We start from the raw sequence: 24,558 nt of genomic DNA, 5'->3' as shown, positions 1-24,558 counted from the left end.
CCCATGCCTACCCCCCCACACTGTTTAGATTGTTCTTCTGTTCAGGGGCGTTGCATATTGGTAATTAGAAAAGGTAGCCATATGCTCTCCCTTTATATCAAGGCCCCTGCCTTTGGCTGTGGCATGGACTGCTCAGCCTTCAGGTCTGACCAGTCGGAACGAGCATGGCAAAAAGGTCTCCTTCCTGTAGCTTGTTGGCATTTTTGAGCAGATGCTTTGCTCTTCTGGAGCCCTTTCCTGCTGCCAGTTGAATTTAATCTTATCTTTACAATCCCTCTTACTGTTCTGACCTTCTTTAGGAATCCAAATGGGAAGAGATAAAGAAATGCTCTAAGTAAAGACAGCATATTTCATTATGAAAAGCACAACAAAACACTAGAGAAGTCTGGGCTAGAATGTGTGTTTGACTGAGATAAGGTACTTGGGAGCAGGAGTTCTTAAGTGAGTTTAGTCATTTCTTGAATATTTAATCAGCATCAGGTATTTGAGTTCTGTGCTAGGAACTAGAGATAGCAAGTCAGTTTAGTGATGGCCCTCAAGGGATTTACGCTACAAGGTGGGAAGGACCAGGTGCATCTGGAGTGCTGAGCTGTCTGTCTCAGAGGTGTGCCTGAAGGAGCCCAGAGAAGGCGCCGCCTCCATTGTTCCTGGGGAAGGGAAGAGTATTAGGAAGACTTCCTGGGAAAGATGACACTTAGAAGGCACGAGGAGCAAGTAGCAGATGGAAAGAAAGCAGTGCAGGAAAGGCATTTCTGGCCAGGTGAAATAGCGCGAGTGTGTATCTGAAGGTTTGTGATGAACCTGAGATGTGCAAGACGAGATGGAGTGCATAGCAGGAGATGAAGTTAGAGGTAGGTGGCAGCAGAAACACGAAGGGCCTGTGTGTGCAGCTAAGGAATGTTTTCTCGAAAGCCATGGGGAGCTATGAAAGGGTTATCAGGAGGGGAGTGGCTCACACCTGCCCTGCTAGCAGAGGGCAGGAGGTCCTCAGGATGCAGGAGGCCAGGCACCCATGTGGGGAACAGAAAGCCTGGAGAAGGGAGCAGGGGAAAAGGAGATGCTGGGCCAGGCATGAGAGTGACCGGTGGGAAGCTTGCTGGGTGTGGAGAGGTAGGGAGAGTAGGACGTCTGGGTCTGGAATGAACTCCCATTTCCCACCAGAGGAGAAATGGGAAACACTGAAGAGAGGATTGTATCTGAGCAGAAAAGATGAGTTTCTTTATGGGCGTATGGACGGTGAGATGCCTTTGGGATATCTAAATGGCAGTGTTTAGTAGACAGCTGACTATAAGGTCTGAGGCTGAGGGCAGAAATTGTAGCGGGGGATAAAGATTGGGAGTCATTCATGTGCAGGTACATGGTATGAATGAGGTTGCTCAGGGAGAGTGAGAGGATACAGTGGTGTTAGAAGGGCAGGTGAGCCTACAAAATATCACTGGTTAAGGGAAAGCAGAGGAAGAGGGGCCTTTGTGGGATTCTGAGAAGGGCCAGCAGGAGGGCTGTGAGCAGTGATGAAGGCTGAGGAAAGCAATGGTAGGGCAGTGGCATCATGTTAAACATCATAGAGGTGATTGATCCCGTGGCATGTAGCTGAAGCATACAGGTTAATGGATGAAACTGCTGTCATGGATAAAACTCTCCAGGCACAGGCTGTAGAAGGGCAGGACTTTTAAGGATTGATGAGAAACAAGCATCACGAAAACTTGATCATGGAATAAAATCATGGGAGCACTCATCCGGGAAGGCTGCGGTGGAGGTGGGGTGGCATGGTCAGTAGGTGTGACTGCAAAGTTCCCACTGGATCCAGCATCTGGGAGGTCACCTATGACAGCAAAGCAATGGCCAAATGTGGTTTACAGCACACATTGCTTATTGTTTTATACTTTTACCTTGACTCTCTTTGAGAGATCAGGCAAAGGCTTGAAAACACCAGCAATCACCATTTCCTGCAGGAAACAGCAGCCAGCTCTGTTTCCTGCTGGACCTGCCAGTTCTAAGGGGTGTGAGCGGTCACGATGGTGGTACATGTCTTGGGCAGCAAACTATGACATGATCAGTGGAAGAATTTCATAGCTCTCTGGTCATAATGTATACATGCCGGGTCAGGGGCTGGCATGGGAATGAGCCTTCCAGGCATTGCTGGTGTCACAGAGAGGCAAACCCAGAAAGCGGAAAGTGGGGGTAACTAGACCAATATTCTTTTTCTGGAGTCTGGCTGGTCATTAGACATGGCTGGGACCAGAGTGCACTGTGGACATTTTAAGCTGGGTTATTCCATGTTAAGTGTTGAGCACCACAGCCAGATAACGTTCCCTCCTTCAAACCCCTTTTAATAATTGCATTTACCCATTGTTTTTCCAAGTTTGTTTCATCTTGCAATTAAAAAAATATATATCGAAGCAGTATATGGTCATTATAAAAACTCCATGGAGGCAGGTAAAGGAAAAGCCAACAGTTTGCCCTTCCCACTTCCAGACTCTCTTGCCCTGGCTGATTTTGCCAGTGTTGGGTGTCACTCACTGTTGGGCGTCACTCTCTTGGGCATATTTTTATGAAATCTCTCTCCCAAACTCGATAACGAGATTGTCATGGACAAAGACTGTGCCTCTCTTATTCACTTTGTCTCTTTACCTCCTGCCAGATGGGTGGTTGTTTAAATCATTGGGTAAATGAACAAATGAGTGAACAGGGTGATCTCTGAAGCTTTGCCCTTGGGACTGTTGCTTCTGTCCCTTCCATTGTAATTTCAGAAAGAAACTGGATACAAGAGGAAAGCTTCTGTTCTGTCACCATTTGATTTGTAGGAGCATCTATATGGCTGGTGCTGTGTCACAAGGTTTAGGGTCTGCAACCTCTTTAGCCAGCCTAGAGGTGCACATGTCTTGAATTATGTGAATAAAGTTAATCTATTCAGAAACTGGTAGACGACTGGCAGAGAATAAACCAGAGAGGACAGAGTTAGCACTTCCATGGAGTTATAAGGTGTGATATTTAAAATGCATTTTAAGTCTTAAAACAAAGCACATTGGAACATCTACATTAAATTCAAGCAATCTAGAAACCTTTACTGTTGCATTCTCTCCATGTCAGGCACTAGGGTATTATCACAAGTACAGCAGAAGGAAGAATTCTGTCCAAAAGATGACAAGCTGCAATCTACCTCCAGAGATGGTCAAACCACTTGGGCAAAACCATATTTGTAGGTTAAAAAGGGAAGATGGAGAAAAAGATGCCAAAGGCAGCAAATCAGAATTCCCTGCTGATTGGAAAAAGGGGCTTCCAGGAATGACGAGAGCAAGAATTCTTCCTGCATAGAAATTTGGACTTGGATTGTGATCTTTCTTCCTTCACTTGAAGCAGTGTTTTTCCAGGTGGGCTCTGGGGCCTCCTACATTAGTGTCCTTGTTAAAATTCCATATTCCCCCGTACTCAAGGAATATGCAACCAGAATTTCCCGAGCAGGATCCCCAGAGTCTGTATTTTAATGTCCAGGAAAACTTATGTAAGTGTGAATTGGAGCTGAGAGCCTCTTATATAGGAACCTAAGAGAACCTAAACAGCACTTAGACCAAAAGAATGTCTTTTCAATCTGACCTTCCTTACCTTTTGCTTAATCCATGGAATAATGGCTTAAGTACAGAAAATAATTTTTGCACAGTCCAGTATTCAAGTGTCTGCTATAACCCTGCTTATCCTTCAGCAATAGCAAACATTTCACCCTCTCCCATTTTGCCCTGCACTTGGATTTGGGGGGTGTGTGGGCCTGGGAGGATTGCTTTAGGACATGGAAATAGAACCAAGCTTGCCATAACATATCATCTCCAGAGTGAGATTCACCTGAAACAGTATATTTTATACTAGTTCTCAGTATTGAAATTTCTGTAATTCATAGAGATAACATTCATTCTGCAAGGTTTTCTTAAATCTTTTGAGAAATACTCATTGTAATTCCAAGAAAGAACTCTAAAATGTTCATACCAGTGACAGCAGCAGAAGAATATACATGCATGCCTCATGTGATGAATACATTCAAAGGATCGTACCAGTTTTAATGTATAGGTTCTGATATGTTTCTTTTTCAGAAGTTAGAGGCATTATAAATATACGTTTTCATCTGTCAGTTGACAAATTATAATTTTTAAGCCATTAAACGCTTCTTCTACAGTATTTATTTGAATACTGTACACTTAATTTTTGAGCTCTTTTAAGAATACCTTTGTGTTCCATTTTCTAGTTTAACATGTTTTATTTTTAAGGTTACTTTTGACAAAGTGTGCGTGTATTACAGGTAGAGGGATTCTTTAAAAAGTGATTTCTTTTAAAAATGGAAAGTAACCAGTTAAATTAGTTTCAAACAGTGCCCTGTCTATCCTTTGCCTTCCTCCTTTCCCCACCTTCAGCCAAGCAACAAAACAGCTTTTCCTTGTGAGGCAGTCCAGTGAAGCCGTCAGCACATGCAGCCCTCAAATGCTGGCTCTGCTTCAATCTAAGAGCAGAACTAGCTTTATTAATGGACGTGAGTTATGGATGGGGGCTGTGAGTAATTGTCAGATTTCTCACTAAAATGGCCAGGGCCTCATCACAGTGGTTCCTAATGTGGCTGCAAATTAAATTCAATGGAAGTAGGACTTTTTTAAAATACTGCCCCAATTTTTTTTTAGATTCTGACTTTTTGGAATCTCTGGTGATGTTAACTCCTGGTGGTTCTGATGTGCAGTCAAGACTGAGAAGTAGTTAAATTAAATGCCTCGATGTTTCTCAGATGGCTTTAAGACACTCTTTATCTGAATCTCCGTGAGCTCTGGGTTAAAAAGCAGATTCCTTCTTCAGACCCTAGACCTGGTGAATCACTGGCTAGGAGTGGGGCCACCCCTTTCATAAAATAAGCATCCTAAGTAATTCTTCTGTACTCTGCACTGAGAATCCCCAGCCTCTGGGATGTTAGACTGACTTTAGGGATGTGAATTGGAAAAGGCTGCTGAGAACTTGACAATCAGCATTCGAGTAGTTTATCTGGGCCAAATAGCTTTTCCCTGCACTTCTGGAGAACTGTGTTATTCACTCCCGGCCCTGCACCCTCTCATTCTCCTCTGTGTGTTGCCCAGAGAATGTTCTTAGGGCTCTGAATGACTCATTCTAGCCTGTGGTCAAGTCTGTCAGTTGACAAACACTGTGTGTGGTGTGGGGGTGTGAGAGGTGAACACTTCTAGTAAGATGTTCATCCCAGCTGACAAGAATTAAGATTCAAATTGGAAAAATAAAGTGCACTTAAAAAGATAACATGAGACAGCATGGGATCAGACCCATAGAATTCATGCAGAGGAGAAGGTCTGACCACAGGGGTTGGTTTGCATTCCAGAAAGGAAAAAGTCTTGTGGTCTAGGGAAGACAGAGGAGACTTGGGGAGATATGAAGCCTTCTGGATCAAAGCATTCATCCATTGGAAGATTTCATGTCCCTAGAGAATTTAGATGCATAGCTACCAATTGTTGTATTTTTGTCCATAGTAAATGGGATTAAATAAAATGAGCTGTAATTTTGAGTGAATGTTGAAGTATACAAATACTGTTTTTTAGTTTTTGCTATTTAGTTGCTGTTATGTAAAGTTTTAAGTAGACACTATTCAGAATCACATACATTTTCTTGGGAAGAGGTTAAGTACAAAGAATGCCAAACTGTTCACATTCTTTTCCCCCATCACATTATTCTATATGAAACCTAACATTTACTTTTCTAGAATTCTTTTTTACTTTTTTGTTAATTAAAAATATCAACATAGTACTGGAGGTCCTAGTCATGGCAATCAGACAAAACAAGAAATAAAAGGCATCCAGATTGGTAAGGAAGAAGTCAAACTGTCACTGTTTGCAGATGACATGATATTGTACATAAAAAACCCTAAAGAATCCACTCCCAAACTACTAGAACTAAAAACTGAATTCAGCAAAGTTGCAGGATACAAAATTAATATATAGAAATCTGTTGCATTCCTATACACTAATGATGAACTAGCAGAAAGAGAAATTAGGAAAATAATTCCATTCACAATTGCATCAAAGAAAATAAACTACCTAGGAATAAATCTAACCAAGGAAGTGAAAGACCTATACCTTGAAAACTACATAGCATTCCTAAGAGAAATAAAAGAGGACACTAATAAATGGAAACTCATCCCATGCTCTTGGGTAGGAAGAATTAATATTGTCAAAGTGGCCCTCCTGTCTAAAGCAATCTACAGATTCAGTGCAATCCCTATCAAAATACAGACAGCATTCTTCAACAACCTGAAACAAATTGTTCTAAAATTCACATGGAACCACGAAAACCCTGAATAGCCAAAGAAATCCTGTGAAGGAAGAATAAAGCAGGGGGGATCTCACTTCCCAACTTCAAGCTCTACTACAAAGGCACAGTAATCAAGACAATTTGGTACTGGCACAAGAACAGACCCATAGATCAGTGGAACAGAATAGAAAGTCCAGATATTAACCCAAGCATATATGGTCAATTAATATACGATAGAGGAGCCATGGGCATACAATGGGAAAGTGACATCCTCTTCAACAGCTGGTGTTGGCAAAACTGGGCAGCTACATGTAAGCGAATGGAACTGGATTACTGTCTAACTCCATACACAAAAGTAAACTTGAAATGGATCAAAGACCTGAATGTAAGTCATGAAACCATAAAAATCTTAGAAGAAAACATAGCAAAAACTCTCTTGAATATAAACATGACCTTCTTCATGAGCATATCTCCGTGGGAAAAGGAAACAAAAGCAAAAATGAACAAGTGGGACCAAATTAAACTAAAAAGCTTCTGTACAACAAAGGACACCATCAGTAGAACAAAAAGGCATCCTACAGTGTGAGAGAATATATTCATAAATGACAGATCTGATAAGGGGTTGACATCCAAAACATACAAAGAGCTCACACACCTCAACAAACAAAAAGCAAATAATCCAATTAAAAAATGGGCAGAGGAGCTGAACAGACACTTCTCCAAAGAAGAAATTCAGATGGCCAACAGGCACATGAAAAAATGCTCCACATCCCTAATCATCAGAGAAATGCAAATTAAAACCACAACGAGATATCAGCTCACACCAGTAAGGATGGCCACCATCCAAAAGACAAATAACAACAAATGCTGTCGAGGATGTGGAGAAAGGGGAACCCTCCTACACTGCTGGTGAAAATGTAAATTAGTTCAACCATTGTGGAAAGCTCAAAATAGAAATACCATTTACTCAGGATTCCCACTCCTAGGAATTTACTCTAAGAATTCAGGAGCCCCGTTTGAAAAAGACATATGCACCCCTATGTTTATTGCAGCATTATTTACAATAGCCAAGAAATGGAAGCAACCTAAGTGTCCATCAGTAGATGAATGGATAAAGAAGACGTGGTACATATACACAATGGAGTATTATTCAGCCATAAGAAGAAAACAAATCCTACCATTTGCAACAACATGGATGGAGCTAGAGGGTATTATGCTCAGTGAAATAAGCCAGGCAGAGAAAGACAAATACCAAATGATTTCACTCATCTGTGGGTATAAGAACAAAGCAAAAACTGAAGGAACAAAACAGCATCAGACTCACAGAACCCAAGAATGGACTAACAGTTACCAAAGAGAAAGGGACTGGGGAGGATGGGTGGGAAGGGAGGGATAAGGGGGAAAAAGGGGCATTACAATTAGCACACATCATGTAGGGAGGAGGCATGGGGAACGCAGTATAGCACAGAGAAGACAAGTAGTGACTCTATAGCATCCTACTAAGCTGATGGACAGTGACTGCAATGGGGTATGTGTTGGGGGCTAGATAATGGGGAGAATCTAGTAACCACAGTGTTGCTCATGTAATTGTATACTAATGATACCAAAATAAAAAAAACATTTTTTAAAAATCAGAATCTTGTATCTCAAGACATATTTGGGTTTATATAGCCTACTGTGCTGGGGAGGAAAGCTCAGCCATAAAGGTTATTTTGGTAATTGTGGCTGGAATTGGGTAAAAACCTTCCAGGCTGGGAAAGTTTTTTGCCAGCACAAGTTACCAAGACTCTAAAATAAAACTTTGACAGAGCGGCCCTCTGTCCTGCCTTCCATCCTGTACCATGCAGAGACCCACACCAGCCTTTCTGCTCTCTATTGTCTGTGCCCATCTTCCCTTCACAAACACTGGAAAGGTGCTTGAGCAGGAATTGTGCCTTTGTCTCCAAGGCTGGCTGCCTCCTTGGTGAGTCTGTGGTGGTTGGAATAATACGATAAATGGGATGATGCTTTCGAAAAAAACCTCCATTTTTTGTGCACATGAGAACAGCTGTGGCAGCAAATGCTGACTTGGATTATGCATTTGTATTTAGTCTTGTTTGACAATCCCAGATATTTTTAAGCAGTATTGAGTCAGGCAACCATCAGTACAGTGTTCAGACTGTCTTAATCAGCCAGCCTGTTTGGCACACAAGGACCTTGTTTTACTTGAGTAGTAAATAATTCTCAATGAAGCAATATGATGTACTGTGTGTGCCCGAAGTCACAACATTCAGTATATTACGACGGCTTTCTGCATATGTTCATACATGCTTGTTCTGTTCATTGCTAGTTTAGTCCCTGTAGTGTTTGAACTCTGTCTTTAGCCAGGTCTGGATTCCTGGTTTTTATACATAACAGGATCGTACATTCCATGCTAGTGGGACCCTCCCAGTTTCCTTCCCTCCCTCCATGTGGCATTGCCTAGTAGATGCAGTGTTCATTGCTGAGAATGTTTCATATTATGGCAACTGCTTCCTTCCACGGGATTTTGTCATTTACCTCTGCTGTGGATATGTGGCTCTCGTCCTGTGAGCCTGCTCTCAGTTGATGGGCCTTCTTACACCTCTGCTGCCTCCTGCTCCCAGGATCCACTTCTGTCCCTTGCGCACAGCCAGGGTCCTGAGGTCTGCAGTCCTCCCTGCATGCTGTGCACCGCCTTTCTTGTTGCCTTCTGAGCAAAGCTGGGAATGAGCTTCTACAGCTTTCTTCCATTCCACTTCTGTCTGCCTCTCTGCTAACTGTGCAGATTTTCCAAACAGCAACAACAAACCCAAACCCAAACACATAAAAATGAAATTTTCCCTTGACCTGGGTATTTTCTCAAGGTATAAGCGTCTCTGGTCTCCCTGCAAAGTGTCTGACTTTTTAAAGGCGTACTCTATCCCACGTTCTCAGACTTCTAAATTTAATGGAGCAGTATAATTTATTTAAGTGAAATTGTACACAGGATTACTGTCTCTTTATTTTGGTAAGAAAAACTGTCAATGCCATTTAGTAAAAGACAAGAGATTTCAACTCCCCAGGCAGGATATAATCTCTGATTAAACAGAGGACAACAGTCCTTTTAAATAAATAGCTTTGGCTTCATGATCAGAAAACCCTTCTCCCTTCCCCCCATTTTCCTCATCTTGTCAGCTATGAATACTGTATGCCAGACTAGAATTTGGCAGCTACTGTCTCAGATGGCCCCCTCTCTTTACCCACAGAAGCCAGTGGGTAATGCTGGCTTCTCAAACTTTTTGGTTTGACTTCCCTTCAAACCGTTCTTTGTCTTCTCAAAGATGGCCGCAGATTCCTAACAGCCAAGCGCATGTCTTCTCACCCGTTGGTTGCCGCAGTGGCTGATCCTCTTGCTGACAGTCTTTGCTCCCTTGACTTCTTGGCTTTGCTCTCACGGTTCTCTTCGCCTCTGCCTGTTGGGTGCCTCTTACCGCCATTACAGGAGGTTCACTCTTGCTTCCTCTCCCCTCAGACTGCTCATCGCCCCCCACCTCTGTGTCAGTAACTGCCAAGTGGCACGTCAGAACCACGGGCTTAGGCTTCTCCCTCCTCTGTCTCTTCATGTGCATTTCCTCCGGCATCTCTTACTGCAGCCTGTTTGGAGCTGACCGAATCTGAGTCTCCAGATCCTCAACAGCTACTTCACAGTCTTCCTCGGCTGTGAGGCAGATGGGCTAGAATTTCAGAGCTCTGCCCTTCCGTGCCAGCAGAGTGACTTTGGACATGTCAATGTTTCTGAGCCTGCTTCGGCATCCGTTAACGGGACTACTACTGTTTACCTCAGTGTTTGTTGTAAGGATTAGAGATGATGCTGTAAAATGTCAGGTATAATACCTGGCACGTAAAATGGTAGCTTTTCTTATTTGGAACCACACAGTCAGGTGGTATAGCAGGGCTTAGCGAGGAGTAGTTCGTCTTTTTCAGAGCCATTCCAGTCACTTTTCCTGATCTTGAGTCTGTCCCCTGCTGTTCTTTCAGTACCTGACTATCCACTTGAAGCTAAGGTAGCAGTGACAACAGCTGTCCAGTGACTAACTTCAGAAGAGGCTTCTCTGAGCACCAGGCAATCAGGTGGCAATGTCCAGTCTTCATCTGAAGTAGTACTGTGCTAAAACACACAATGTCTCCATCTGGCTGAAAGGAGGGGTGTGTGTATGTGCTCATGAGTGTGCACTCTTGAAACCATGGCAGCTAGCTTGAGCATAGGTGTTAACTTATTATTACCCAAAGTGAGCCATGGGACACATTTGCTTACCAGGAGTTGCTCCAGCATTTGGAGAACCTTCAGTGTATGAGCAGGAATATTAATTCACTAAGTTAATTCCTCTCTCATAGGAGGGGACAGCATTGGATGGGAAAGAATATGAGGGTCTTTATAATTTTGTATTTCATTCTTGCATCATCTTCAGTAGGTTCACTCTTGCTTCCTCTCCCCTAGTTCTTTTAAAATTGTTAAATATAAAAAATGCATAGTATAAATGTTGGTTTCCATGAGAAGAAAAGCCCAAGTGGACTTACGTAGGCCATATCTTATGCATTATCTCTAGAGATGAGAAATACGAGTGTGATTAAATTCTAGTTGAAAAAGTGTTCCTCTTGAACCAGACTTGAGGGGCTCATTGAATGCTGATACAGTTTAAGGAAGGTTTGTGGTTTCTGATACCCATGTGCACATGGTGAATCCTGGATTCCTAACATTCCTAGCAGGGCCTCCTGTGCCACTGGATCTCTTTGCAGGGCAGTTCAGAGGGTGTCTTTCTTTGTGACACTACCATTTGTGCTCTATTACTGTGTCTGCCTCTGGTTTCATATAGTATCAGTGATGTGGCATCGAGGCACTGTCCTCAAATTCTTGACTGTTCATGCAGTTACGCATTTCTTTGTCTGAGATTGGACACTAATAACAAGAGACATTTTCAAAGACTTGGTTCTTTTTATATTGGCCAAGTTCTTGATATATATTTTCCCCTCTGGTCTGAGTGTATGTCAGGGACCCCAGTGTATGTCATATACTCCAGACCTCACAGATTAATATAAAAAGTGACCCACATTTACCAAAAGCAATCTGTGCCACTTAGGGGCCATTGCCTTCCTTTCCTGTATTTTTTAGTCCTTTATATTCATATTCTCTACCAAGTTATCCTGTCCATTGTCTCATTTCACCTCTCAGTAGCCCTAGCTGGTGGATGAGGCCGAGAATCAGAGCAGCCCTTCTGTGAGGAAGCAGAGGCTCAGAGCAGTTGCAGTTTACCTATGTTAAGTGAGGATGCTGGCATTGGAATCTGTTTTCTGATTTCTTAGTAAGCAAGTGTTGTCTAATGCCTGCTGAAGGCCTGCACTGTGGTAGATAACTGGGGAGACAATGCAGATCTGATTTCTGAGCTGGTGGGGGATACATCCACTGGGGAAGCAAGATACTGAGGAAATTTTTATAATCGCCTCTGAGCAAAATGCTTCAAAGAAGTATGGGCACTGTGGGAAGCCTAATCTATTTCAGGGGATTTAGGACAGGCTTAATTGAAGTTTTATGGCATCATATTGCCTTTTGTCAGTATGCTAATTACACTCTTCTCTCTTTCCTTGTCAGGGCTACATTAAGCAAGAAATAATTATGAAACATTTTAGCATTATGTACTTAATCTAGGACTATACTTAATTTCATTACTATGTCAGAATCAAAAGTTGATAAAGATTAATCGCATCACTGAATTACATTTTGAACTTTCTTCTTTGTTCCTTTGGTATTATTATGTTATCTTGAAAATGACTATCAGTTTTGTTCTGTTTAATCAGAAGAACTAGGTAAAGAAAACGCTTAAAACTGATGTGGATTGTCAGATGGGATGGCGAGCTTCCCCCTGGCTCCCTTCCCTTGAGCTCCTGAATTTAGAGGCAGCATCCCCATTGGCTCCTGCATGTCATGCTCCTTGGGGCTTGTAGTAGTTAGGCCTCTTGGGTTGAGTTTTGCGACTTCTCTTGACTTCATTCATTCTTCCTAGAGACAAGGTAACTTCATGATGAAGAGTGCAGGCTCTGGGGTGAGAAGGCTTAGGTTCAAATTCTGCCCCGCCTGCTTACTTGCTGTGTAATGTGGCTAGGTCATTAGGCTTTGGAGTCTCTATTACTCACTCAGAGAATGTGTATGGTAAGAGAAACTGAGAGTTATTGTGAAGATTTACGTTAGTTACTTTGTTCAAAGTGGTTAGAATTGAGCCTGACACTTAGTTAGTGCTCAGTAAACTTAGTGGCTGGGGCTGTTTTTCCATCACAGGTTTTTAGGAAAATGATCCTCAGAGTGCAAGCTAGGCTGGAACCGGCAAAAAGAAAGTCTATACTTGGGCCAAATCCGGGACCCTGATCTTGCTGGCAGCTTGCACTAATGACGCTAACACAGCCACCGTGCTGCGGGAGGAGTACTGCTGGTGCGGTAGGGGTAGATGATTGCTTACATAGCTATTGCCCCATTTTCAGTAATGAAATTTCAACTTTCTAACTTTCCATATGATATGTCCTGAGTAACATTTCAAGTGTTATTCTTTGCAATTTTATAAAAAGACAGATTAATAGATGGAAGAAATAATTTGCTTTCTTTAAACAAGTCTAGTCGTCTTAAACTTTCTATTTCCAAATTAGATAGTCTTAGAGAAGAGCCACAGACATATCTGAGAATACTGTTTTGCCTCATACTGCAAGGTATTCTCAGTGCAGAGACCTTAGTGTTTTAACTTAGTAAGTGTTTTAACTTACTAACATCAGATAAGTCTTGAACCCAGGAGAGGAGACACTGTTTATATAGAATAAGGAGAAATGACAGTGAGTAATTAATTTATTCATAAATAAATTATTCAGGAAAAATGTGCTATGCATGGGGCTATGATCACAGACAAAATGGGCTGTCTATGCACAGTCTTCTGTGAAAGGAAGTGCCCTGGAAATTTCTAAACTCAGCAGAACTTGAGCGGTCCATCCCATCTCCATCACAAGAGAGGCCCTAAAATGGCCTTGAATGGAAAACAGTGGTCCTTTCTGCTAATCCCCACCCAACGTTGATAAAAGAGGTCAAGTGCTTTTATTTCTGCCACTCTCATTTATTCTTATGACAACCCCAAGCTGGAGGTATGATCATCCCCATTTTGTAGAAAAGAAAACTCCCTGTCTAGCAAATTAATTCTAAATAGTTCAACCTGGCATTTGGTAATCTGCTCTAGGAGATCCTTTCAGCCTTCTCTCCAGATAATTCCATATTGGTATCTTGAAGTTCAGGCACACTGAGCTGCCATTCCTCAGACCTTCCCCTCTCCTCATTTGTCATCCAATGTCGCATTCATGCCTGTACTTCTCTGCTCTTATTTATTTGATTCAAACATAAGTGTTGTCTAATTTTCTTCCTTCTCTAAACTTCTGCAGCACTTAATGTGTGATATGCAGGCATTATTTAAAAATATCTGTTGATGTCCCATTTTACAGATAAGGAAATTAAGGCACAGGTAGGTTATGTAGTTTGCCCGTGGGCACAAACCTAATAAATGTGGAAAACTGGTGCAGGTTGCTTTTATGGTTGTTTAGATTTGATGCAGTACAAATTGCATACAGGGAGAGACCATGTAAGAGGATTTTGTAGTCATCTAAATGATTGAAGCCTATACTAGGTTAATAATACTAGAAGTGGGGAAAAAAAATAATGCTAGGAGTGGGAAAGAATATGAGAAGGATTTGGAAATTGGATGTGAGAGAGGGAATGGGGGAAGGGATTCATATTACAGCATTTTAGTCGTGTTGTTGGTCAGCCTAGGACCTATTGAGGAGGTGATATTTATATATATTTTTTCATATGTTTAGTCTTAAACCTCACATTTGTTGCAAGCAAAATATTTGGGAATCAGTTAAAGGGAATTTCAGCAGGGAATAACCCACAAGCTTTATACTATCTTTTGTAAGAGATCTGGAACTAAGCATTTTTCTTACTGGGTAAATAGAGCTAATACTCTGTGGGCATATTTCATGACCCAAATGAGAGAGCATCCCAGCTGTCCTTGCAGAGCTGAGTAATGTTAGTTTTCCATTAGTTAATTAATTAATTCATTCATTCAGTACCTATGGGTTGCTTAAGTTTGACACTATGTTAGCTTTGGGAAAACAGTGACAGACAAGGCAAACTTGGTTCTTTCTCTCCAATGAGCTTAGAGTTTAGTATCACCAAACAATTATTTAATTAAAACTGTGACAAGTCTCACAAAGGGGAAACCTGAGCAAACTGAGAGCAAGGGGAATTCAGCCTAATCCTGGGACCCAAGAAAAGTGTTTGTGGGGATGTGACATTTTAGTTGGGTATTTAAGGATGAGTGGATGTTCTCCTTCCTTAGTTTTCTTTTCTGATATTTATAGTAACCTGAAGCGAACCAGTAATCAGGACTCTTCAAGCTATTGCCTTCCTTGTCTAAAGCTCTTATCTTTACAGGTAAATACATTTATTTTTGGTCAAGTTAGAAACATGCATATGGTGGAAAGAAATGGTCTTTGGAGTCGGGAGACCGGTGTTCTGTTTGCTGATGCTACTTCTCCTCCGTATACAAGTAGATTAGCCTAAAGGGAGAATGCCTTCCTATAACCCAGACCTCCAGTCTAGCTCTGTCTGGACTGAGTCCACTTGTGTTTTCTGGCAGTTTTGATGTGTTATCTTCAGATCCCCAAATTTCAGACCAGTCCTGACCAGAGTTTCTTAGAGCCAGTGTGCATGTGTTTACATGGTAGGCCCATCTTCCTAAGCTTCAGTGATGTTTCCCATGCTCTGAGAAACGTGAAAGACTTCTGCCTAATTGACATGCCTTTCTTCTTTCTCTTTTTCTTGGATAGAGCAACAAGTTGCTGTAAAATTTGTATTTTTGGGTCCAGCTTTCTCTTTTTCCTCAGGCCCTGGTTGGGTGACTGGTGCAGCATCTGCACCTCTTTTCTCAGTCTTACGAAAGTCACTCACCAGGACCTGAAGTAGTGGTGGAAGAGGAATTCTGACGGAGTCCGCAGGCTGCCCAGAACCTTTCAGACCCTGGCAAGCCGTGATGTGTCATTATCTCGTTTGCCTGGATAGCCGTGTTAATCCTGTCATGGATCTGTGTGTGTCTTTATCCTTCAGCACAGTGGTCCCATGACCTTAGCATGGGAGGGCCAGCACTCGGTGAAATAGGCCACTTCATCTCTCTGAACCTTCATGTCCATTTTGTACAATGGAAGTTAAAATAATTCATGTTGAGATGCAAAAATATATTGTGTGTAAAAGGGCCTACCACTGTATTTGTACCTCAGGGCCCACAAATGTTTGTGTGTTTTAAAAATCCCTTTCAGACTCACCAGTGGACAGGCTACACACACACACACACACACGGATCATAGTGTGTGTTTTTCACTACCTTATATGACCATGGAGGCAGAGAAGGGTGTGAGGAAAATGTTACCACAAATGTAAATGTTTTAGTTTTTAAATTTGAACTAAAAGCTTTTATGTAGCTGATGACTTTATGGTTGTTGGACCAGGACATCCATTTTTTTTCCTTTATATCTATCTGCCTTATCCCCAGCTTGGAAATGTTAGGTATGTGTTGGCTCAGCTTGCATTTGTCAGACTGGTAGAACAGCATAGGATGCAGAGAGCCCTTTCTATTTTAGCCCTCATTAATGTTAGTATGTCCAAAATAAATATAATATGGAAATTAAATGCTATGAAACTAACCTTTTAAAATCCTAAAAGTTGTAATCTCAAGTTTTGTAACAGGAGAAAGAGGAATTTAAAATAACAAACTTGGTCATTTCAAAATCATAATGTTTAATGACTAGTAAGCATGAGGAGAACTATTCAGCTTCACTAGTCATAAAAGGAACATAAAACAAAATGTTGCTAGACTCTTTTACTAATAACATTGGCAGTTTTAAAACATAAGAGAACAAAAGGAGGAGGAGAGATGTTGAATCGGGCACCTTGTACGGGCTGATGGAAGTATAAATAGGTATAACTTGTCCCCTTCTAAAGCAATTTAACAGTATTTATCAAGTGTTACAGAGATGTTAATGACTTTGACACAGTAATTAAACTTCTGGGAGCTTAGCCTACATAAATAATCAGAAATGGACATAAATATAATTATGACATCAGGAACTTGGAAACAACCTGAATGTCCAACAATGGGGGATTGATTAAAGTAAGTATGGAAATACATGCAGTGGGCGTTTCTGCCATTAAGTAGGCTGTTTGAAAAAATCATGACAAGGCAAAAAAGCTTGTTTTTTCCTGCTTTCCATTATTTTACAATCAGCATGAACTTAGCATTTTGAAATATCTGTTTATATACCGTGTGTATGTGTATGAATGACAACAAGAAAAATGCATTAGAGTAAAACATTATCTCTGGGTGATGGGAATGTTGATGGTTTTTATTTTCTTTGGGCTTTCCTGCATTGTTTGTTATCAAAAGAAAATCCATAATTAAAAATGCATATTTTAGAATACTTTGTATTGACATAACCCTGTGGAAATATACAGAACAAAGCCTAATGGGAATTATGACAGAATGCTACCAGGGGCTTTAATAGGGTGATGGGACTTGGTGGTGGTGGTGGTATGTGTGTGTGTGTGTGTGTGTGTGTGTGTGTGTGTTTTGTTTGTTTCTGGTTTTGCTGAGGCATAATTGATATATATCACTGTACAAGTTGAAGGTGTACTGCATGATGGTTTGACTTACTGCATGATGGTTTGACTTACATATATTGTGAAATGGTTACCACAGGTTCAGCTGACATCCTTATTTCATAGAGATACAATAAAAGAAAAGAAAGAATAAAGGAAAAAAAGAAAAAACAATTTTCTCCTTGTGTGAAAACCCATGTTTTACTCTGAACAATTTTCCACTGTGTCATATGGCAGTGTTAGCTATCATCATGCTGTCTGCTACATCCCTGATACTTATGTATTTTATAACCAGAAGTCTGTATCTTTAGATCACCTTCCCCCAATTTCCTTTCTCCCCACCCTCCATCTGTGGTAACAAGTCTAATCTCTTTTTTCTATGAGTTGTTTTTTTTTTAAGTTCCACATATAAGTGAGCTCATACAGTCTTTGTCTTTCTCTGTCTGACTTATTTCACTTACATGTTTGCAAGTTCTGTCCAGGTCATGGTGTTTATTTTTAATTATTTCTTCAATGTGCTTCAGTGAAGAATGTGTCTTGTATTAGGAAGGTGAAAAATAAATGTAGAAAAATACTTTACAAATCCATACCACATTTGAATTGAGGAGTATTTCCCAGATATTCTCTTGTGACTGGTCCATCTTAAGGACCATGAAAACTGTTAACAATGTAAATGATAGACATTTTCTTTACTCCTACAGATATCCCTGAAATTCCAGAAAGCATCTCATTCTGTAAAGCACTACAGATAGCTGACTTCAGCGGAAACCCACTGACTAGGTAATCTTCCTGCTTGCTTTTCTGTCTGTAATACTTGAGAACCAAGCAAAGAATATAACCCGGTTACCCATCTTGGAGGTATACCTAAATGGATTGCTTTCTTTATCAAGGACAGTTGACCTTCACAGCTATTTACTTATAAATGACATTTTACAATGAAAGGTACACCGTGCTGTTGATGGAACATCAAATGGATGTTGTTAGGGGATGAGTGGAGGCATAGCACAGTGTACAAAACGAGTAAGGAGCACATTTCTGGAGCAATGTGAAGGATTGGAGTAGTTCACAAATTCCCTTCTGATCCATCTTGTCTTATGGGGTAAGACTGAGGTCTAAACTCCCAGAGATCTTACTGCATAGTTATCCATGTAGAAAGCACTATTAAAGCTATTTTTTCTGCTTCAGTAATGAACCATTTACTGTCATCAACTTTTCTCTAACTTCCCCCACCCCTCCTTTTTAAAAACTCGACTGACACTGTTATTTGCTTACATTAGCAATAGCTGTGAGGATTTCTCTAGGTTTATCTCTTCAAATGAAGCCACCTCTCCTCTTTTACCACAGAGTCCAGTCTTGCCCTTCTTGGTATGACACAGCACGCTGCCTGGGCGTAACTGAGCGGTGCCCCTCCTTGTGGCCCCTGGCTCGGTCATGAGCCCCCTGAGCACTGGCCTCCAGGTACCTGTGTTGCCAGGATAGCCTAAAGGGTGCCCACCCAGCGATGCAGAGACAGCCCTCAGGGTCTGTCCCAGAGTTCTCTCTGGGACACGGGAGCCCGTTTCTAAGATTTCTCAAGACTTTGTAAGCAACTTCAGAAGAAAGTACTCTTCCCCTTTCATGTCCCTGCCCTTCCCTTTTTTTTTTCTCTTTAGCATCTAAGGAAATAGAGTTTAAGTTAAAATTTGGGATTTATCTCACCCATTTCAAAATTTCTTGGGTCTCTTGGGTATGGAGTGCTGGCAAATGCCCTGTTTAGTTTTGTTTTTCCTAGCTTATTTTCAAGAACTAAAATATGTTTTAAAAAATATTTCTGGTTTTCCTCTTCATAATTTCACGGATTACATTACTAATGACATTTATGTATTTTTATGGAATGTAGTAATCTAATCTAGTAAGCTCTAACCTAATAGCTTTCTAATTCTTCACTGTCCTCAAGTCTTACCCTCTTTCTGAACCCATTGTTCACACAGTTGTCTTCCTTCAAACCTTTCAGTAGCTCCCTGTTCCTCCAACATAAAGTCCAAGTTCCTCGCCTCTCTCTTGGCCTTCCTTTGCGCCGTCATTGCCCCCCGTTGCCTGTGTCCTACGTCATGTGTCATGCTCTACATCAGAGTGCTTGTAGGTCGTTGATTTCACTCTCCCGTCTTTCTGACTATGCCAGCCCTATTGCCCTCCTTAAACTGCAGCGCGAGCATGGCATTTCTTGGGGAAGCCTTTCCTGATAACGCCCCACAGAGGCCTCCCCTGGATGTCTAAATGTTCTGTGTGTACTTTTTTCCATAACACTTGAAATTTGCATTTTAGTTAGGGCTTTGACCAAGACTCCCTGACTAGACTCAGAAAGTGAACTTGCTTACCTCTATTAGTTATCATTGTATCTCCAGCCCCACTGTAATTTCTGGAATGAAGTAAGCACTCAACAAATGTGTGTTGAATTGAGCTAAGCTGTTTGTTCCTAAGGCAGCTCAGAGAGTAAGGCAGCTGGGAAATACTCATTATGCTGTCCGAGTGTTCCTTTTTAACCATTCACTTGCTTAATCCCCCTTTCTACTTCTTTAGTTTTCCTTGTCTAACATCTGCTGATGTACAACTACCATTATCTCAGAATTCTCTCAACGGAAACACACCTGTATTGTGGGAGGCTCTACTCAGTTTTTACCCTGGCCTTATATTTGTCAGGTTTCTTAAAGTAAAGCCATACTCATTTGGCAGGTGTGCTCTTATAAGAATTAAGGTGATTTACCTGTGAGTTGAAAGGACCTTAAAAGTCCTTTACCTTGGCCTACATATTTTTATGGCTGAAAAACTGAAGCTCAGAGAAGTTAAATGACTTTTTGAGATCATGCGGCCTCTAAGTGGCACCTCAGACTGGATTTCCTTTCTCCTAACCTTACGTCTGTTCTTCCTCATCATGTCATACTAATGCACCTCTGTTAATGTAACAGCCAGTGAAGAAGGAAGCCAGCCATTTAAAAATACATTTCCTTATATTTAAGATCACATTAGCTAGTTCTTAAATTATGAAATGATTTATACTTCCTGGTGAAAACTTATACTTTATAAAAATTTATGCTTCCTGGTGAAAGGCAGAACAGATAGGTTGCATCTTTTTAATTGTAAATAAAACACTTACCCCTCTTCTACCATGGACAAGGTTGTAACTTTGTAAAAACCATTCCTGAGAATGTATTTCAGTGATTGTGAAAATCCTATTTAATACATTCAGTTTCAGAACCTGAATTTGGTTGTCAGGTTTGGGATTACCTTATGTCAAAGAGCGATGCAGGATTTGTTTTTTTCAAAAGAAACTTGGAGGAAAGAAAGATTCTAATATATAGAGAGACTGTCACTAAGGCAAGAAGTCCTCGCATACCCTAAAATTAGGTGTGTGCTGTGGCGGCTCTATCAACAGATTTAGGTATAAGGACCTTCAGCATTTTAGGTACAATAAGATCTTTTTGCCTTCAGTTAGTTTTCTTAAATTTTCCTTCCCTAAATATTGGTAACCATAGAAATATTCAAAGAAAACTTTCTTTGTAAGTTTTGAAATAATGATTTTATTTTGAAAACTCGTTATTCAGTAGAGTTAAAGGGAAGTATAAAAATTCCCTTTTGTGTGGAACATAGTGAAAAATATAATTATCTTAAGTGATTGGCATTTAAATCAGATTAAAAGAAAAATATTAAGAAAGTAGCAATTGGCTGTCAGTTGATCAATTCTAAGTAATCTGTATAGCTTTGCTTTGGTATAAGCTACAGAAAAAAAATTAAGTAGCTGTCTTGTTTTTTACTGTAATCTTGTGGGCTAAAATTTCTTTTTATTTTCTGCCAATCAGTAAAGTATTTTCACTCATAGGCATTCTTAGCTGCAGCAGCTATTCACCATATTATTTCACAGAACACTCAGACATCTCACATTTTCCCCCTTCATTCTTAGAGCTTACATATCTTTCCTCTAAATTGTTTCTGCATCACCCCATCAACAATATTGACCATGCCCCTGTTCTAAGTAGATCAAGTCCTTGTTTTTTTCCTTATTAATGTCTTATAAATAGGAAGACAAGGTTAAGCATGCCACATATAATGTAGCTTTTAGGAGGTTATTTCAATTAGCCTAAAAAAATCATTTTGTTTAATAAACATTGTATATGCACATTTCTTTTTCAATTAACATTTATTTTTGTTTTAGATTGCCAGAAAGCTTTCCTGAATTACAGAATTTGACATGTCTTTCTGTAAATGACATCTCATTGCAGTGCCTGCCTGAAAATATTGGCAAGTAAGTTTCCACGTGAAGTTTCTTTATATCAGGATGAAAGAGCCTTTATCTCATCAACTCCATCCTCCTTCCCTTTTACAGCTCTCATTTTTCTAGTCAGAAAAGCCATTTACCCAGTCTTCAATATCATCCTTAAGAAATATCACCCTCCCATGTTTTTGGGCCCATTTGCCCCTAAATTTTTATCATTAAAAAGGATGCTGCTACTTGTTATTTGCAAAGAATCTAATTTGTGTGGAAGCTCTCTTCAAACCGATGGATTCCAAAATACAGTTGACCCTTCAATACCACCAACCTCCTGCATAGTTAGCAGGTTAGGGGCATCAACCTCTGCATAGTCAAAAAATCCATGTATAACTCTCAATTCCTCAAACACTTAATTACCAATAGCCTACTGTTGACCAGAAGCCTTACCAGTAACATAAACAGTTGATTAATATATATTTTATATGTTAAATGTTTTATGTACTATATTCTCATAATAAACTAAGAGAACAGAAAATGTTTTTTTGAATTGGTGTAAGTCTCCAAAAATTTTTCCAATATGTTTAAAAAAAGATCTCCCTATAAGTGGACCATGCAGTTCAAACCCGTGTTGTTCAGGGGTCAGCTCTAGTTAATTTAAGCAAAGTAGCATGTATCATATAGGTGGTTGGTAAATACTGTTAAAAACTGCCACTCTCAGTAATTTCATTGAAAACTTGAGAGTTTGTGCTCCTCAACAATACCTGTGTCTGTTGAGGTGTGTTCCCTCTATACCCACTTTGTTGAGAGTTTTTATTATGAATATGTTGTATTTTGTCAAATGCGTCTTGTAATTTACTGAGATGATCATATGTTTTTATCCTTCCTTTTGCTAATGTGGTATATTCCATTGATGGGTTTGTGAATGTTGAACCATCATTGTATCCCTGGAATAAATCCCACTTGGTCATGGTTGAATGACATTTTAATGTATTTGAATTCAGTTTGCTAATGTTTTGAGGATTTTTGCATCTTTGTTCACCAGGGATATTGGTCTATAATTTTCTTTTTTGTAGTGTCTTTGTTTTTGATATCAGGGTAATTCTGGACTCATGGAGTGAATTTGGAAAATTCCTTCCTTTTCAGTTGTTTGGAATAATTTTAGAAGGATAGGTTTCAACTCTTGTTTAAATGATTGGTAGAAGTCCTCTGTGAAGCCATTTGGTCCTGGATTTGTTTGTTGGAGTTGTTTTGATTATTGATCCAATTTTGTTTTCAGTCATCAATCTGTTAGGATTTTCCATTCCTTCCTGATTCAGTCTTGGAAGGTTGCATGTTTTTAGGAATTTACTGATTACTTCTACATCCAATTTGTGGGCATATGATTTTTCATAATCTCTTATAATGGTTTATATTTCTGTAGTGTCAGTTGTAACTTCTTTTTCATTTCTGATTTTATCTGAGTTCTCTGTCTTTTTTTCTCAATGAGTCTAGCTGAAAGTTTGTCAGTTTTATTTGTCTTTTCAAAGAACCAGCTGTTAGTTTCATCAATGTTTTGCACTGTTTTTTCAGTCTCTGTTTCATTTATTTCTGCACTAATCTTTATTATCTTCTTCAAGTAACTTTGGCTTTGTTTGGTTTCCTTTTTCTGGTTCCTATAGGTATAATGTTAGATTGTTGATTTGAGAATTTTCTTGTTTCTTAAAGTGGGCCTCTGTTGTTATAAACTTCCCTCTTAGGACCTCTTTTGCTGTCTCCCAAAGATTTTAAACTGTTGTGTTTATATTTTTATTAGTCTTCAGATATTTTCTAATTTCCTTTTGATTTCTAATTTTCATTGGTACATTGGCTGTTTAGCAGCATATTGTGTTTCATCCAGTTTTTTCCTTGTGTTGATTTCTGTTTTCATATGATTGTGCTTGGAAAAGGTGCTTGATATGATTTCAGTCTTCTTAAATTTATTTAGACTTGTTCTGTGGCCTAACATGTGATCTATCCTGGAGAGTGTTTCATGTGCAGTGGGAAAGAATGTGTATTGTTTTTGGATGGACTGTTCTGTAGCATCTATTAAGTCTATCTGGTCTAATGGGTCCTTCAAAACCACCGTTACCTTACTGATTTTCTGTCTGGATGGTCTATCTGTTTTTGTAAGTGGGATGTTAAAGTCTCCTAGTAATGTATTACTGTCATTTTCTCTCTTTATATTTGCTAATGTTTGCTTCATATAATTAGATGCTCCTGTGTTGGGTGCATAGGTATTTACAATTGTTATTTCCTCTTGCTAGATTGAACCCGTTACCATTTTATAGTCTTTCTTTGTCTCTTCTTACAGTCTTTGTTTTAAAGTCTGTTTTGTCCAAATTTTGCTGCCCTTGCTCTTTTATTCATTTTCATTTTTATGGAATGTCTTTCTATCCCTTCACTTTCAGTCAGTGTGTGTCTGTGTCTGAGGTTGGGTTTTTGTGGGCAGCACATATATATAGGTCTGTTTTTTAATCCATTCAGTCACCCCCTGTCTTTTAATCGGAGCATTTAGTCCATTCACATTTAGAGTAAATATTGATAGTATGTATTTATTGCCATTTTGTTAAATGTTTTCTGATTGTTTTTGTAATTGTTCTCTGATCCTTTCATCTGTTGCTCTTTTCCCTTGTATGTGATTACTTTCTTTAGTATTATGCTCAGATTCCCTTCTCTTTTTGTGTATTACAGGTTTTGGATTAGTGGTTACCATGAGGTTTATATATGACATTCTAAATATATAGCAGTCTGTATTAAGCTCATGGTTGCTTAAGTTTGAACACATTCTACATGTTTTATGTGTATGATGTCTTACTTTTTACCTTTTTATTTAGTAATTCCCTTAAATAGTTTTTTAGATGTGACTGATTTTACCTCTTTGGTCTTTTAACCTTCATACTAGCTTTCAAGCTGTTGATCTACTACTTTTACTATGTTTGGTTTTACCAGTGGAATTTTTTCATTTCATAATTTTCTTCTAGCTGTGGCCTTTTCTTTTCCTCTTAAAGAAGTCTGTCTTTGGAATATTATTCAGCCATAAAAAGAAAACAAATCCTACCATTTGCAACAACATGGATGGAGCTAGAAGGTATTATGCTCAGTGAAATAAGCCAGGTGGAGAAAGACAAGTACCAAATGATTTCAGTCATCTGAGGAATATAACAACAAAGCAAAACTGAAGGAACAAAACAGCAGCAGACTCATAGACTCCAAGAGGGACTAGCAATTACCAAAGCGAAGGGGTTGGGGAGGGTGGATGGAGAGGAGGGGAGAAGGGGATTAAGGGGCATTATGA

General features: G+C 39.9%; 1 protein-coding gene across 3 annotated transcripts in view; it reads left to right on the top strand.

Moving 5' to 3' along the window:
• The window catches only part of LRRC1 (leucine rich repeat containing 1), a 128,098-nt gene that overhangs the window by 64,684 nt on the left and 38,856 nt on the right, over positions 1-24,558 (top strand). For all 3 annotated transcript variants that reach the window (XM_017651876.3, XM_017651878.3, XM_037002979.2), the window contains 2 exons: positions 17,701-17,779; positions 21,189-21,278. In XM_017651876.3, coding sequence (XP_017507365.2) covers positions 17,701-17,779; positions 21,189-21,278 — 169 coding nt within the window. The remainder of the gene's footprint in view (positions 1-17,700; positions 17,780-21,188; positions 21,279-24,558) is intronic.

This window comes from Manis javanica, chromosome 16 (genome assembly GCF_040802235.1).
Source record: "Manis javanica isolate MJ-LG chromosome 16, MJ_LKY, whole genome shotgun sequence".
In the NCBI taxonomy this organism is placed as follows: Eukaryota; Metazoa; Chordata; class Mammalia; order Pholidota; family Manidae; genus Manis; species Manis javanica.
This window is presented reverse-complemented; position numbering and strand designations above follow the sequence as displayed.